Source organism: Moschus berezovskii, chromosome 28, assembly GCF_049115385.1.
Source record: "Moschus berezovskii isolate FMDL1 chromosome 28, NW_MosBer_1.0, whole genome shotgun sequence".
In the NCBI taxonomy this organism is placed as follows: domain Eukaryota; kingdom Metazoa; phylum Chordata; class Mammalia; order Artiodactyla; family Moschidae; genus Moschus; species Moschus berezovskii.
The window spans coordinates 1,582,598-1,596,473 of NC_142487.1; the positions used below are offsets into that span (position 1 = coordinate 1,582,598).

The following is a 13,876-nucleotide window of genomic DNA, read 5'->3' on the forward strand; positions in this document are numbered from 1 at the left end:
CAGTCCCTTTCTCAGAGTCCCTTCATGGAGAACCAAGACAGACGGCAGGCAGCTGACTGTCACTGAAGGTTTCTGAGCAAACTGGACACAGACAATCCAGATGGCTTAGTCCCCTTCATCAGGCAGCGCCTTTGCAAAGCACACACAGAAGCAGAGGATGAAGGGGCGACAGGGTGAGGAGTCCAAATGCAACATACCCACGAGGCACCCCCAAGCTCCCGTAAGGATGATCTGAACTTGGACATTGCTGTGTGCATAGAAGCAGGAAAGGAATACGGAGGACATTTTTACTGAAGTTAAACCAAGTGAGAAATTTCTTGCCTTTTATTGTATCTCCAGCTACTGGATCCTCTGGACTTGGAGTAGAAATAGGTAAGACAGGAATTCCTAGAAAAATAGTTTATCAAAAAATACAGAGTAAGATTAAGGACACAGCATAGTAAAACAGTAAACTGCAATAACTAGGAAGATGCCCACTCCAACACAGTGAAAGCAGTGTGTGAAAACCAACTGGAAAAAAAAAAAGGAAATATTGCTACACTTAAAAGTGTAGTTATCTAGAACCAGGAAGGTCAGACATGAGTGTGATGTGCATACTAATGAACAGAAATGGATATTCTGTGCTCACAGTAGCTAAGTCCCAGTCAATTAGGGCTGAACTGGACTCCCAGGGACGGGGGAGCCTGGTGGGCTTCCGTCTATGGGGTCACACAGAGTCGGACACAACTGAAGTGACTTAGCAGCAGCAGCAGGACTTCTTTAGTATCCTTTTAAAAAATTAATTAACTAACTTTGGCTGCACTGGGTTTTCATTGCTGTGCGTGGGTTTCTCATTGTGGTGGCTTCTCTTGTGGCAGAGCATGGGCTCTAGGCTTGAGGGCTTCTGCAGTTGTGTTGCACGAGCCGAGCTGCCCCAAGGCAGCAGGAATCTTCCCGGAGCAGGAATCGAACCTGTGTCCTCTGCACTAGCAGGTGGATTCTTAACCACTGGGCCAACAGAGAAGTCCCTTTAGTATTTTTATTATTCTTTAATGTAAAATTGAGACTAGTTTTTAAAAAATGTTTCCTTACAAGTTTTTACTCTAAAACTTTGCTTCAGTTCAGTTCAGTCACTCAGTCGTGTCCGACTCTTTGCGACCCCATGAATCACAGCACGCCAGGCCTCCCTGTCCATCACCAACTCCCGGAGTTCACTCAAACTCATGTCCATCGAGTCGGTGATGCCATCCAGCCATCTCATTCTCTGTCGTCCCCTTCTCCTCCTGCCCCCAATCCCTCCCAGCATCAGAGTCTTTTCCAGTGAGTCAACTCTTCGCATGAGGTGGCCAAAGTATTGGAGTTTCAGCTTTAGCATCAGTCCTTCCAATGATCACCCAGGATTGATCTCCTTTAGAATGGACTGGTTGGATCTCCTTGCAGTCCAAGGGACTCTCAAGAGTCTTCTCCATCACCACAGTTCAAAAGCATCAATTCTTCGGCGCTCAGCTTTCTTCACAGTCCAACTCTCACATCCATACATGACCACGGGAAAAACCATAGCCTTGACTAGACGGACCTTTGACAATTTCTGCTCAGCCTCTCTCCAATAATTAAGGATTCTAAATTGATTAAGCCCTGATTCAGGGCTTAATGTTACTATGTTTGGGCTTAAAAGTCAGCTCCTTTAACTCTAAGATGGCTATATAATTTGTCCTCCAAACTGAGACACTTGACAGTGGAAGTGGGTCCTTATTGAACAATGACCCTGGGACTGCAGGTGGGTATGGGGCCAGATGGTGCCCACACACCAGATGGGGCCACACACGTCCTGTCTGCACAGCCTCAAACTCAATGTGATTTTCCCAGGATAGCAGAATTGTGGGGTGGGAATGGGCAACAACTAAGGTCTCAGTGTGGCAGCCTCTTCCCGAGACAGTGTTTCTCTGTCCTGACACCAAAGTAGTTTCTATGCTGACGCAGAACAAACAGAACCATAGCTCCTGCTACAACCTGCACAGCAGATTTCAGACTCTCCTGCTCTGTGTTCTTCCCTGGTGGCTAAGATAGTAAAGGATCTGCCTGCAATGTGGGAGACCTGGGTTCGATCCCTGGATTGGGAAGATCCCCTGGAGAATGGAATAGCAACCCACTCCAGTATTCTTGCCTGGAGAATCCCCTGGACAGAGGCTATAGTCCACGGGGTCCCAAAGAGACAGACACGACTGAGCGACTAACACTAACACACTTGCTCCCTGTTCTACGGTGTTTCTAACAGATACATAATTTTTCTCTCTGAGGTCCTGAGCCATTCTCTCAGGTCATGACAGTAGGGTGAGATGATGGGCTCCCCTGTAAAGTAGGTAAGAGCAGACACATCCCTTAGCCACCAGAAATACAACACACACATGTGTGTGTGCAAACAAATATCTGGAAGCCCATGATATTTTTTCTAGGTTTATGAAAATAAAACTTCACACATGGATTAATATTAAGTTGAAATTGCCAATATTTGCCCCTTGGGTCTGATGAGATGGTCATGTCTACGGTTCAGCCTAATACTTTGGAGATAAATAACACTATACAACATACTTATATAAATGTAATGTTCCAAACTTTGGGAAACACTTCCACACAAACATTGGGTTGGCCCAAAAGTTCATCTGGGTTTTTCCTGTAACATCTTATGGAAAAATATGAACATAGTTTTGACCAACCCAATACAGCCTTCCTGGCCCTATTTCTGTCCCCCTCTCTTTCCCCGCCCCGCCTGCCACGCCCTCAGGGGTCAATGCACAAAGCCTAGGTAAGAGCCAAGGAGCCAGGCCTCCCCTTCTACCACCAGGACTTACTGGAGCAAACTGGGAAATGATAGTAGCCGGCCGCACACTCCTCACAGTGGTCTCCGCGGAAGTTGGGCCTGCAGGTGCAGCGGCCGGAGCCCTGCTCACAGTCCTCCGCGTGCTCCGGGTGGCAGCTGCAGGCTAAGAGAAACCCTGGATTTCAGAGGGTCCGTCCTTCATGGCACCTCTTAAAGCCAATATTTCCTAATGTCCTTATTACTGGGTTGGTTGAAAAGGTCATTCGGGTATTTTCATAAGGTGCTACGGAAAAACCCAAACTAACTTTTTGGCCAATCCAGTCCTTTTTCATTGGTCCACATGTGTTCCTGAAAGGCCACTGCTTTCCACTCCATACCTGGTGGATGGTTTGCAGTGACTCAACTCTGTGGCCCTCAGAGACAGGCTTTAATGAGCAGTCACACTGGGAAGGCCTCGAGCATGTGGTTTATGATGACAGCACCACCCAGCTCACCATGCAAGAGGCAAAAGGCGCTCTCCCCTCCCTGGAGGGGCTGCGGGACAGAGCCTCTCCTGGCTATGAGCCAACTACCAATGTCCAGAGTGGTCCTTGTTACACAGCGGTGCTGTGGACACGAGTGCGAGATGCCTAGACACTGATACATGATCCGTGGACAGCACAGCAAGATCACGTCCATAGTCCAAATGTTAGAATCAGACGAGAAGACTTACTGAAGGCAGTTTTTGTGGCTGACATGATGGTCAGGGTTGCACTCCAGAGGGACAGACTTGGGCTGTAAAAGGCCCTCACTTCCCGTGACCTGGCCAAAGTCCTCCCCTTGGGCAGTGAAAATAGTGTTACAGTTCAGCTGAGTCCCTGTGCGGTGAGGACCTGGGAGTTGCAAAAGTCATGAGTACCAAGCATCCCTCAAGCCTGGCCTCTCCTGCAGTCCTTTGTTTAATTTGTTATTATTTATGTGCCCTGTGGATTCTTAATGCTATGCCTCTAAAATCTCCAGGAGACCATTTCAATGACAAAGAAAGAAACTAGAAAAGTGATGGAAAACTGAGGTTCCTACGAAGGCAAGACTATATTCACAATGTCCTGTTTTCCTTAGCCAAGGCCTATTTTTTGTGAACACAAGAAAAATGATGGGCGTACTTCATGGGATGATGTGGAAGATTGAGGGAAAACAGAGACCCACTTTTAACAATGATGATGCCCTCAAACCTTAATGATACAATGAATGAATTTGGGAGGGAGGTGGGCACGGAAGTCAACGTCAGGAATGGAATTGTTTTCTAACTGCAATAGCCAGAGAACGTAAAAGAATCAAATAACTTTCACATGCTGAACAAAGTCCATAATCTGATCTACGATGATAATTGCACAGGGAAAAAAAGTGGTGTTTTTCTGTACAATGGAAGCAGTAGGTTACAGCGGCACTGGACAGATATGAACAATATCCTAACCTACTAGTTAGTGGTTCTGTCACCTGGGCCAAAATATTTAACTACTAAGACCCTTTGATTTCTCTACATCTAAAAAGGAGACTAATAATACATTAAGTTTGTTGTGAGAAAAGAAATTTGTGAAATTATTCAGGCAATGCCTTGTATATATATAGCAAGGGCTCAATGAATAATAACTATTTTGAATATTATGACTATTTGCAAATCCTTATGAAACCATTGCTATGTGTCTTACGCTAACTCTGATGAAATCTGAAATTACTGGAGATCATAGTGTTAGGCAGGTAGAATAGGGAAAAGGAGTCCAGAATGGCGGTGGCCAAAAGACAAGGAAGAGAGAAGCCCGCGAAAATAGAACAAAGGAAGGTCCAAGGACCAGGACGGGAGTGAGGAGCTCAGGTAAAACAACCAACACTCCTGGCTGGCCAAATTTACATAGGGCGGCTCTGGGGGAAAAAAACATATAAAAAGAGGAGCCAAAGGTCTCTCTGTCTCTCTCCCGTGCGCTGGGGCGCTCTTCTCTTCGAGTCTTTGGACCGACATGCCCTCACGCCTCGAGGATGGATTTTCCTGCTATCTTCTAAATAAAATAGAGCTGTAACACTGGGCTGTAACACTGATTTGTCTAAGAGCTATAACACGGTCCATTTGAGACCTGAGAACTATAACATGGTCCGTCCAAGACCCAAGAGCTGTGACACGCGGAGGGGGCTTTAATGTCCGTCACTCCAAATCTTTGTTGTGACGAGACAGAACCAAGGAGCATACACTCGCGTGACAATAGAAACATGTCAAACAACAGAAAACATTTGTTGCAGCCCCAGTACGGGAAAGGCCCAAGTCTCAGTATTTTTCCAGGTGGATTTTTGGTGTGTTTATTTAAAAAATTATTTTCTTCTTCTTATTGTTGCTTTATTTTTTCTTTTGTGGCCATGCTACGTGGCATGTAGGATCTTAGTTCCCTAACCAGGGGTCAAATCCATGACCCCTGCACTGGACGCGTAGTCCTGATGACTGGACTGCCAGGGAAATCCCTTCCTAGGTGGTTTTGATGGCAATTCACTTAATCTTAGAAACCAGATTATCATTTCCATTTATATAGAAGATACCTGATTCTCAGAGAGACATGTAACTGAGGTCACACAGTTAGTAAGGAGTGGAACCAATAATATGAAGAGAGAGAGAAAACAAAAGGAATTATTAGCCAATCGTAATTTAGCCCAATGATCGCCCTGAAGTCTAACACACACCAAATTGGAATGAAACTTACGAATGCAGCCATCGGGGGCATGGACCGGAATGCCGTAAGGGCGGTAATAGCCCTTAGCACACTTCTCACAGTTTACACCGGCTGTGTTATGCTAGAAAAAAACAAAAGAAACTTAGAGGGAAGAATACAAGAGAAGTCCTTATTTTGTGCTATTCATCCTGAGAAATAATTCTGTCATACACAACCGTAATGTTAAAATCACTGAAGAAAAAAAAAAGCACAGATCTTGACCTTGAGTCTCCAAGATTCATCACAGGACACTGGCTTGAACTTGGCTCTGGAATTTTTTCCCATTGGAAGAGGAAATGAGACCACGAACTGAACAGGCCAAGTTTTCCTTGCTACCTCTTACTGAAGCACCTGATACCTGAGTGAGCAAAAACTCCAGAGGGCCACTCTTCCAAGCTTCATTTGACAGTGATGACTGGATAATAGATCACCTTTAGGTTTAACCCTAGGAATAAAGGGCCACGTGTGTATTTTTATCTTCTTCAATTTTGAAAGAAACTGCATCTACAACTCCTTCTCTCGTCATTCCAAAATTTTACCTGTGCTTTACTCTGAAACCATTTCCCAAACATTTCTGCTATTTGAATGGAAAATGTTGGCATGTGTCTTACACACAGAGCTCATTTTAAAGTACAATACAAGGCAGCCTTTTATATTTCACAGCTAATCCTCATAATCACCAGAAAAATCAAATTACCCAACATGCACCATCAAATTCCAAGAACTATAAATGATGGGTCTAACTCAATTCTGTCCCCTCTCCCAATCAGAAGGACAATATTCTTTCATTAATGAAAGGAAAGGCAATAGGAAATTAAAAATATATATATATAACACACTGATTCTAAAGGAGTCTGCATAGAACACAGAGATGAGAACAAGAACCCTTTCTGGATCCTCTCCCCTTTAATATGATTTTATTAATTACAGACTTTTATTTATTACCACTTCTTGTCCCGTGGGCTAAAATCTGAATTCACTTTAACACTGAGGTCAAAACCACATTGGCCACATCTTTGACTTCATTTACATGCATAAACATCTTGGGCAAATAGGAAACAGCTGAGGTCCACCCTCTCTTCCATCAAATGCCAATGACTCTCTCAACTCTTTTATTGGCCACTATGGCTTCTGACAGACAGAGCACATCAGGTTGAACTTGGGTCCCAATTTTTTTGATGACTAATGACGTTAAGCCCTTTGTATGCTTATTGGCCACTCATACACCCACTTTTATGAAGCGTTTATTGTATGCTTATTGGCCACCCATACACCCACTTTCTGTGAAGTGGATATCAAACCATTTGCAATTGTATTAGGTTATTTGTCCTTTTATTACTGAGTCGTGGGAGTTCTTCATACACCCTGGATGCCAGCCAATCGTCAGACTGATGTTTTGGGAATATTTTCTCCCCATTCACAGCTTGCCTATTCATTTTCTTCAGTGCCTTCTGTGAGCAGAAGCTTTTCATTTTGATGAAGTCTAATTGGTCTATTTTTCATAGTTATTGTTTTCAGCATCCTCTGAATCGTAAGGATTATCTCCTATATTTTTCTCTAGAGCTTAAAGTTTTACCTTTATTTTGGGTCTGATCCATATCAATTTAGTTTTTTGTGTATGTTTGAGATGAACGGTCAAAGTTAACTTTTTCCCCATATAAAATTCAGTTACTCCAGAACCATTTGTTGAAAGGACTTTCTCTTCTCTCCCCACCTCCTGCCATCAGATTGCCTCGGTACTTTTACCAAAAATAAAACGTCCACTGTGGACACAAAATGACCCAAGTCTGGGTCTGCCCCCATGCTCCCTGTTGTGCAGTGCTGATCTATGCTTCCAGCCTTACGTCAGTAGCAGTGTTTCGATTACTGTAGCTTTACAGTTAATCTGGAAGTATGGTAAGTTCTCCAATTTTATTTAGTTTCTTCAAGACAACTTTGAATATTCTAGGTCATTTCTATAACCATAAAAATTTTAATCCCCATGTGAACATCTTTATAAAAAATAAAAAAGAACTTCCATTAACTCTGTACAGCAATTTGGGGAAAACTGATATCTTAATACTACTGAGTCTTCTAATCCATAAATATGTTACATTTTTCTATTTTATTTAGTTTTTTCTAGATTTCTCTCAGCAAAGCTTTTTAGCTTTAACAGAGAGGTCTTACATGCCTTTTGCTAAATTTGTTCCTAAGCATTGTATTTTTTTATACTATTTTTAATCAAATTTTAATTTCATTTTCCTATTGTTTGCTACTAGTATATATAAATGCAATTAGTTTCTCTATATTATCATTGTACCCTACAATATTACTAAATTCACTTATTAGTTCTGGTAATTGCCTTGTATATTCCTTAGGCTTTTTTACATAAACAATCATGTCATCTCCAAATAGAAACAGTTCTACTAGTTCTACTTCTTCCTTTCTGACCTTAATACTTTTTCCCCCTTATCTTATGCAGTGGTTGGGTCCTCCAGGACACGGTAACAAGAATCCTTTCTTGTTTCCAGTCTTTAGAAGGAAAGAGTTCAGGACTTCATCACTAACATGACGTCCATTATAGGGTTTTCGTAAATACCTTCATCAAATTGCAGACCGTCCAATATACCTGCAACTTTTATGTGCGCGCAAATCAACTGAAGGTCCTGTAATACATAGCTTCAACAAGATCCTGGGATCTTTCACGTATTCACAAAACTCAATGATTCATAACAAACCTATGGTACATATTTACTTGTATTTAATTAACTGTGATGATAGATGGTATAAAATGTGTGGAGAGGGAGACATGCAGAGAATGGTGGGTCTCTCTGAGGGTGTGTATCCCTGGTTCCATACAAATAGGCACCTCATGTAAAGTGCCTCTTTAATGGCAACATTAACAAAATATCATTCTAAAAGCAAACAAGACAGAATATAGACTAAATCCATGAACATTTTACACAATTTTTAATGAATATCTCAAGGCAGATACACATATACCCTCCTCTGCTATACACACCTCTTAGCGAAATTCCAGGGAACCCAACCATTCTACAGAAGGGATGAAGAATCAGTTTTTCTTATTTGGTGTCAATGTCAATGGCAGACATCATTAATTGATCATGACATACTTCCTCTAGACTCAGAAACCATTTGAAAATGGGATTTAAACTCAGCATGGAAATTGATACAAATTTGTCCTATCTTAGAGCCTTTCTACTCTAACATGGATAGCAGTCAAGATGAGAGGAATTCTCCCCTCCAATTAGGCTGCTGCTGCTGCTAAGTCACTTCAGTCGTGTCCGACTCTGTGTGACCCCATAGACAGAAGCCCACCAGGCTCCCCTGTCCCTGGGATTCTCCAGTCAATAACACTGGAGTGGGTTGCTATTTCCTTCTCCAATGTGTGAAAGTGAAAAGTGAAAGTGAAGTCTCTCAGTCGTGTCCGAACTTTAGCGACCCCACAGACTGCAGCCTACCAGGCTCCTCTATCCACGGGATTTTCTAGGCAAGAGTACTGGAGTGGCTTGCCATTGCCAATTAGGCAAAGACCCAAAAATCTAATCAACAGAGTTTGGGCAAATATACCTCAGTCCATTTTCCCTACAATCTCTAAATGATATCCAGCTAAACAGGCTTTCTATGTACAAAAGTGGAGAAAGGGTATCAGAAAATCCTTTCCATTGTATATCACTTTCTTGACATCATTTTATTTATTTTTATTTTTAAAATTTCTAAAATATTTTTATATATTATATATATTATGTATTTATTTTTGGCTGTGCTGGGTCTTTGTTGCTGTATGGACTTTTTTCTAGTTGCAGAAAGGCAGGGCTACACTCTAGTTGTGGTGCACAGGCTTAACTGCTCTGTGGCATATGCATTATCTTTCTGGACTAGGGATCAAACCCATGTCTCCTGCACTGGTTCTCCTGAACCGCCAGGGAAGCTGGTGATATTGTTTTAGAGTAGGGCTTCCTGAATGTTCATTTCCTAGGCTGACTTAAACAGTGCCTCACCTGACAGTTAATGCAGACCCCTCCACCTGCATAGAGGCCTTGGGTATTCAAGCTTGCCTGTTGCCTCTCAACATCCGGATCATAGTAACAGTCGGTGGAGTGGCCATGGCAGTTGCACGCTGAGGAAAAAGCATTCTAAGTTAGTACGGCATCGTGACTATGAGACCCTCAGTAAATCCCTGCACACCCCACGCTGATAGGATTACTGCTCACTGAACCATAAGAAAGTCCATTCTGGAGCACCATGGATACCCTCAGTGGAAAATTCTCGAGACTTTTACACAAAGATCAGCCTACAACCATATGCAATTTATACGTTCTTTTGTTTGATATTAATTGGGAGAAAGTTTCTCTTTTCAAAAAAATAAGATATGTAATTACAACAAATTTTAAGAATGGCAACCCACTCCAGTACTCTTGCCTGGAAATCCCATGGACAGAGGAGCCTGGTAGCCTGCAGTCCATGGGGTCGCTAAGAGTCGACCCCTACTGAGCGACTTTACTTTCATGCATTGGAGAAGGAAATGGCAACCCATTCCAGTATTCTTGCCTGGAGAATCCCAGGGACAGAGGAGCCTAATGGGCTGCCATCTATGGGGTCGCACAGAGTTGGACACGACTGAAGTGACTTAGCAGCAGCAGCAAGATAAACCAACATGCCAAGGAGATCAAACCAGTCAATCCTAAAGGAAATCAACCCTGAGTATTAATTGGAAGGACTGGTGCTGAAGCTGAAGCTCCAATATTCTGGCCACCTGATGCAAAGAGACCCGACTCACTGGAAAAGACCCTGATGCTGGGAAAGATCGAAGGCAGGAAGAGAAGGGGATGACAGAGGAGATGGTTGAATGGCATTACCGACTCAATGACATGAGTTTGAGCAAACTCTTGGAGACAGTTAAGGACAGGGAAGCCTGGCATGCTGCAGCTCATGGGGTCACAAAGACTGAACCTCAACAACATGCCAATTAAGCTGCACAAAGTGAATATTACTACTATTCCTACTACCAAGAATAACTGAGTTCCTGATACACTACGGAAAGCATTACATGCATTATCTTATTTTATATGCACAATAACATTCTAGGGGAGGTATGATGTCCATAGCCAAGATGGGGACACTGAGGCTTAGAGAGGTTAAGGGAAGTGTTCACTCACAGAGTTCACAAGTCAGACGGGCAGAATCCTGACTTGTCTTTCTGTGACTCCAAAACCTATTCTCTCAGTCAACATTCTAAGCCTTTCATCTCAGCTTTATCTGTAATAGTGATCAAACGGAAGTAATCTTGACATCTAACCATAGGGAAATGGCTAAGCAAACAACGGTATATTTGCTTGACTGAGAGTTCTATGAAGTCAAGCACTGCTCATGTTTGTAATAGAGCATGGTGCCCTGCACACAGTAAGCACTCACCAAAACAAACACTTTTTAGATACATCAAAAAAGGATGTCAGAGAGTTTTTAATGATACGGGAAAATATTTTTAAATACTAAGTGAAAAAGATCCAGATACAAAATTGTATAAAATTGAGCATTTAAAGTATGTATGAAAAAACACTAGAATACCTAACAAAATATTAATAGTGGATCTCTTAGGGTAATAAAATTATTAATGATTTTACTTTAAGAAATAATTTCTAAATTATTTAGAATTAATATATGATACTTATAAAATTAGAAAATATAGTTTAAACCCATTTAGATTTTCATCATTGCCAAGACGAAAAAGATTTAACAAAGTAAAATCCTTGTTGTCTCTTAGGTAGAATATATATTCACTATATTCCACCTAGATCGAATTTTCTATCTTTCCAGGAATTTGTATATTTTAATCAAGTTCTCAGATAAATCTATCAGGGAAGAAGATTGAGTTAGAATTCCAAATTAACCTGTTTTTTTAAGTCTCTATTGAATATGTTACAGCACTGCTTCTGTTTTATGTTTTGGTTTTTTGGCCCTGAGGAATGAGGATCTTAACTCCCCAACCAGGAATCCAACTCACAGCCCCCTGCATTGGAAGGTGAAGTTTCAACCACTGGACCACCAGCGAAGTCCCGTTATCCTGTTTTTAAGAGCTTGAATTTTCATTTCCTCAGTGGTGCCATGATTTTTTTAAGCATTTCTATTTACTACATCAGTTATTTCTTCAGAAGTCTTTATTTTGAATTGCAGTAACTCACATGGAATTTAGACAGCATCTAACAAATATCTTACTAGGTCTGATTTCCATATGCAGCCCGTAATTTTTAACCATTTTGGCAAGTGTAAGAAAGTTAAAAACTTAGGAAATTATTTAAAAGTCATCACACATGTTGGAGTAAGCATGTCATTCACTAAGGGGTTCCATTAGCCTGGAAAACAAATCATATGACCAGTGTTGGAGTTTATGTGATAACAATTACTCAATCAAACTGTTTTAAACCAGCATCTGAAAGTGTTGGAAGAAATGACCCCTGATTATTACTTTTCCCTCTTTCTGGCCCCATTATCTAGGGATAAGAAGTAGGGGATTCACTGCAAAGGAACCTATTAGCTCTGACTATCAAGTGAGAATGGCCATTCAGGTAATGCCCTGGACCTAGAGTTCACCTGAGCATTCACCCAGACAGCATCCATACCTTCCAACAAGGTTAGCATCTCTCAAAGCTCGCTTGGAACTCCTCATCAGAAATGCATTCTAATTCTGCTGGTCACAGAAATCACAGTCTTATTTCTTAACAGTTACAAGAACTATTTGGCCAAAATGCTTTCTTACCCATCTAGTTAAAACAAACAAACAAAAAAAAAGTGAAAGTGTTAGTTGCTCAGTCGTGTCCAACTCTTTGTGACCCCATGGACTACAGCCCAACCAGGCTCCTCTGTCCATGGAATTCTCCAGGCGAGAATACTGGAGTGGGTTGTCATTTCCTTCTCCAGGGGATCTTCCCAAACCAGGGATCAAACCCAGGTCTCCTGCACTGCAGGCAGATTCTTTACCATCTGAGCCACCAGGGAAGCCCCCTTAGTTTAACAAACCTGGATCCAAACACCTTTTGGTCATTTCAAAAAAGCAAATCCATCTTCAAAGGCTAAGGATATTCAGGAAAAAATAAGCCATAATCTCCAAAGTCAATAACGACAAGTTAGTTTCTAGCAAATGGAATAAATATGTGAATTTCTAAGAAGATGGGTTTAAAAGAAAATCTTTAGTTGGCTGTCATACGGCTTGTTTGTTAAAATAACACTTTTTTTTTTTTTGCTTTATATTGTGCCCATAATTAAAAGCAGCCTCTCTCCTTTCTTCCTTCCTTCTCTGGTCCCCTCCACCCTATATCCATCCCCTGTAGTCCTATTCCCTCAGTGCTTCCAGCTCTCTGTTTAGACATCAATCTCACCACTTTCTCTGGATGTTGGTCCTCAAAAAAATCAGGATTCCATCCAGTGTCACATTCTAAGAAATTGTAAGGGTTCAAAATTTAATGGTGGCTGCATCACATTTTAGATTGCTAAAAAGAGAGGCCAATTGTCAAAGTACTCTGCCCAATCTTTGCATACAGTGAATGTTTAACATATATACGTTAATGATCATTATTGTTGCTATTTTTGTTCACATATTTCTCTCTGAATTTAGAGTGGGGCACTTCTACCTCCAGTTGGTGAGTTACTCGTTGGGATAGGTAGTTCTGAGTCCCAAGACTGATGTGATCCCGCCCTGTTCAGGAGCACAGGAAAAACACTGCCCTCAGGCCTTAGGCATGCTTCCCAGGTGGCGCAAGTGGTAAAGAACCCGCCTGCCAATGCAGGAGACATAAGAGACGTGGGTTTGATCCCTGGGTTGGGAAGATTCCCTGGAGGAGGGCATGGCAACCCACTCCAATATTCTTGCCTGGGAAATCCCATGAACAAAGAAGCCTGGCGGGCTACAGTTCATAAGGTCGCTCAGAGTCGGACACGGCTGAAGCGACTGAGCACACATGCGTTCAGTCCTCAGGCAGAAATGGGGGAGGGGGTCATGAGTGGGGCCGTGAGTCCCAGGGTCCCTCCTCCAGGCCTCACCTTCACACTCAGTGCTCTGCTTCCCCGTGGCGGGCCGCCAGCGCCTCTGATTGTACCCTGTGCAACAGCGATCACATGTCTCCCCACAGGTATTGTGCTGGCATTCACACCGAAACCTGGGCATATGACAAAGCAGATCTATTACTGAAAAGCTGGTTTTTTTTTGATTGAAGATCAGCTGCTCACATGTGAAAAACAATCATCATGGTCACCTATGGTACCACTGCATGACTATGAGAACACAGCACTTTGCATATGTTATTTCAAGTCCCTCCATCCTGCTTATTGACTCCACTTTACAGGTGGTGAC

At 42.2% G+C, this 13,876-nt stretch overlaps 1 protein-coding gene across 4 annotated transcripts in view; it reads right to left on the reverse strand.

Moving 5' to 3' along the window:
• LAMA3 (laminin subunit alpha 3) overlaps nt 1–13,876 on the reverse strand; it is a 266,410-nt gene that overhangs the window by 175,889 nt on the left and 76,645 nt on the right. For all 4 annotated transcript variants that reach the window (XM_055417088.2, XM_088833464.1, XM_088833460.1 and 1 more), the window contains 5 exons: nt 13,567–13,682; nt 9,531–9,649; nt 5,521–5,611; nt 2,829–2,960; nt 322–387 (listed from right to left, as the gene is read on the reverse strand). In XM_055417088.2, coding sequence (XP_055273063.2) covers nt 322–387; nt 2,829–2,960; nt 5,521–5,611; nt 9,531–9,649; nt 13,567–13,682 — 524 coding nt within the window. The remainder of the gene's footprint in view (nt 1–321; nt 388–2,828; nt 2,961–5,520; nt 5,612–9,530; nt 9,650–13,566; nt 13,683–13,876) is intronic.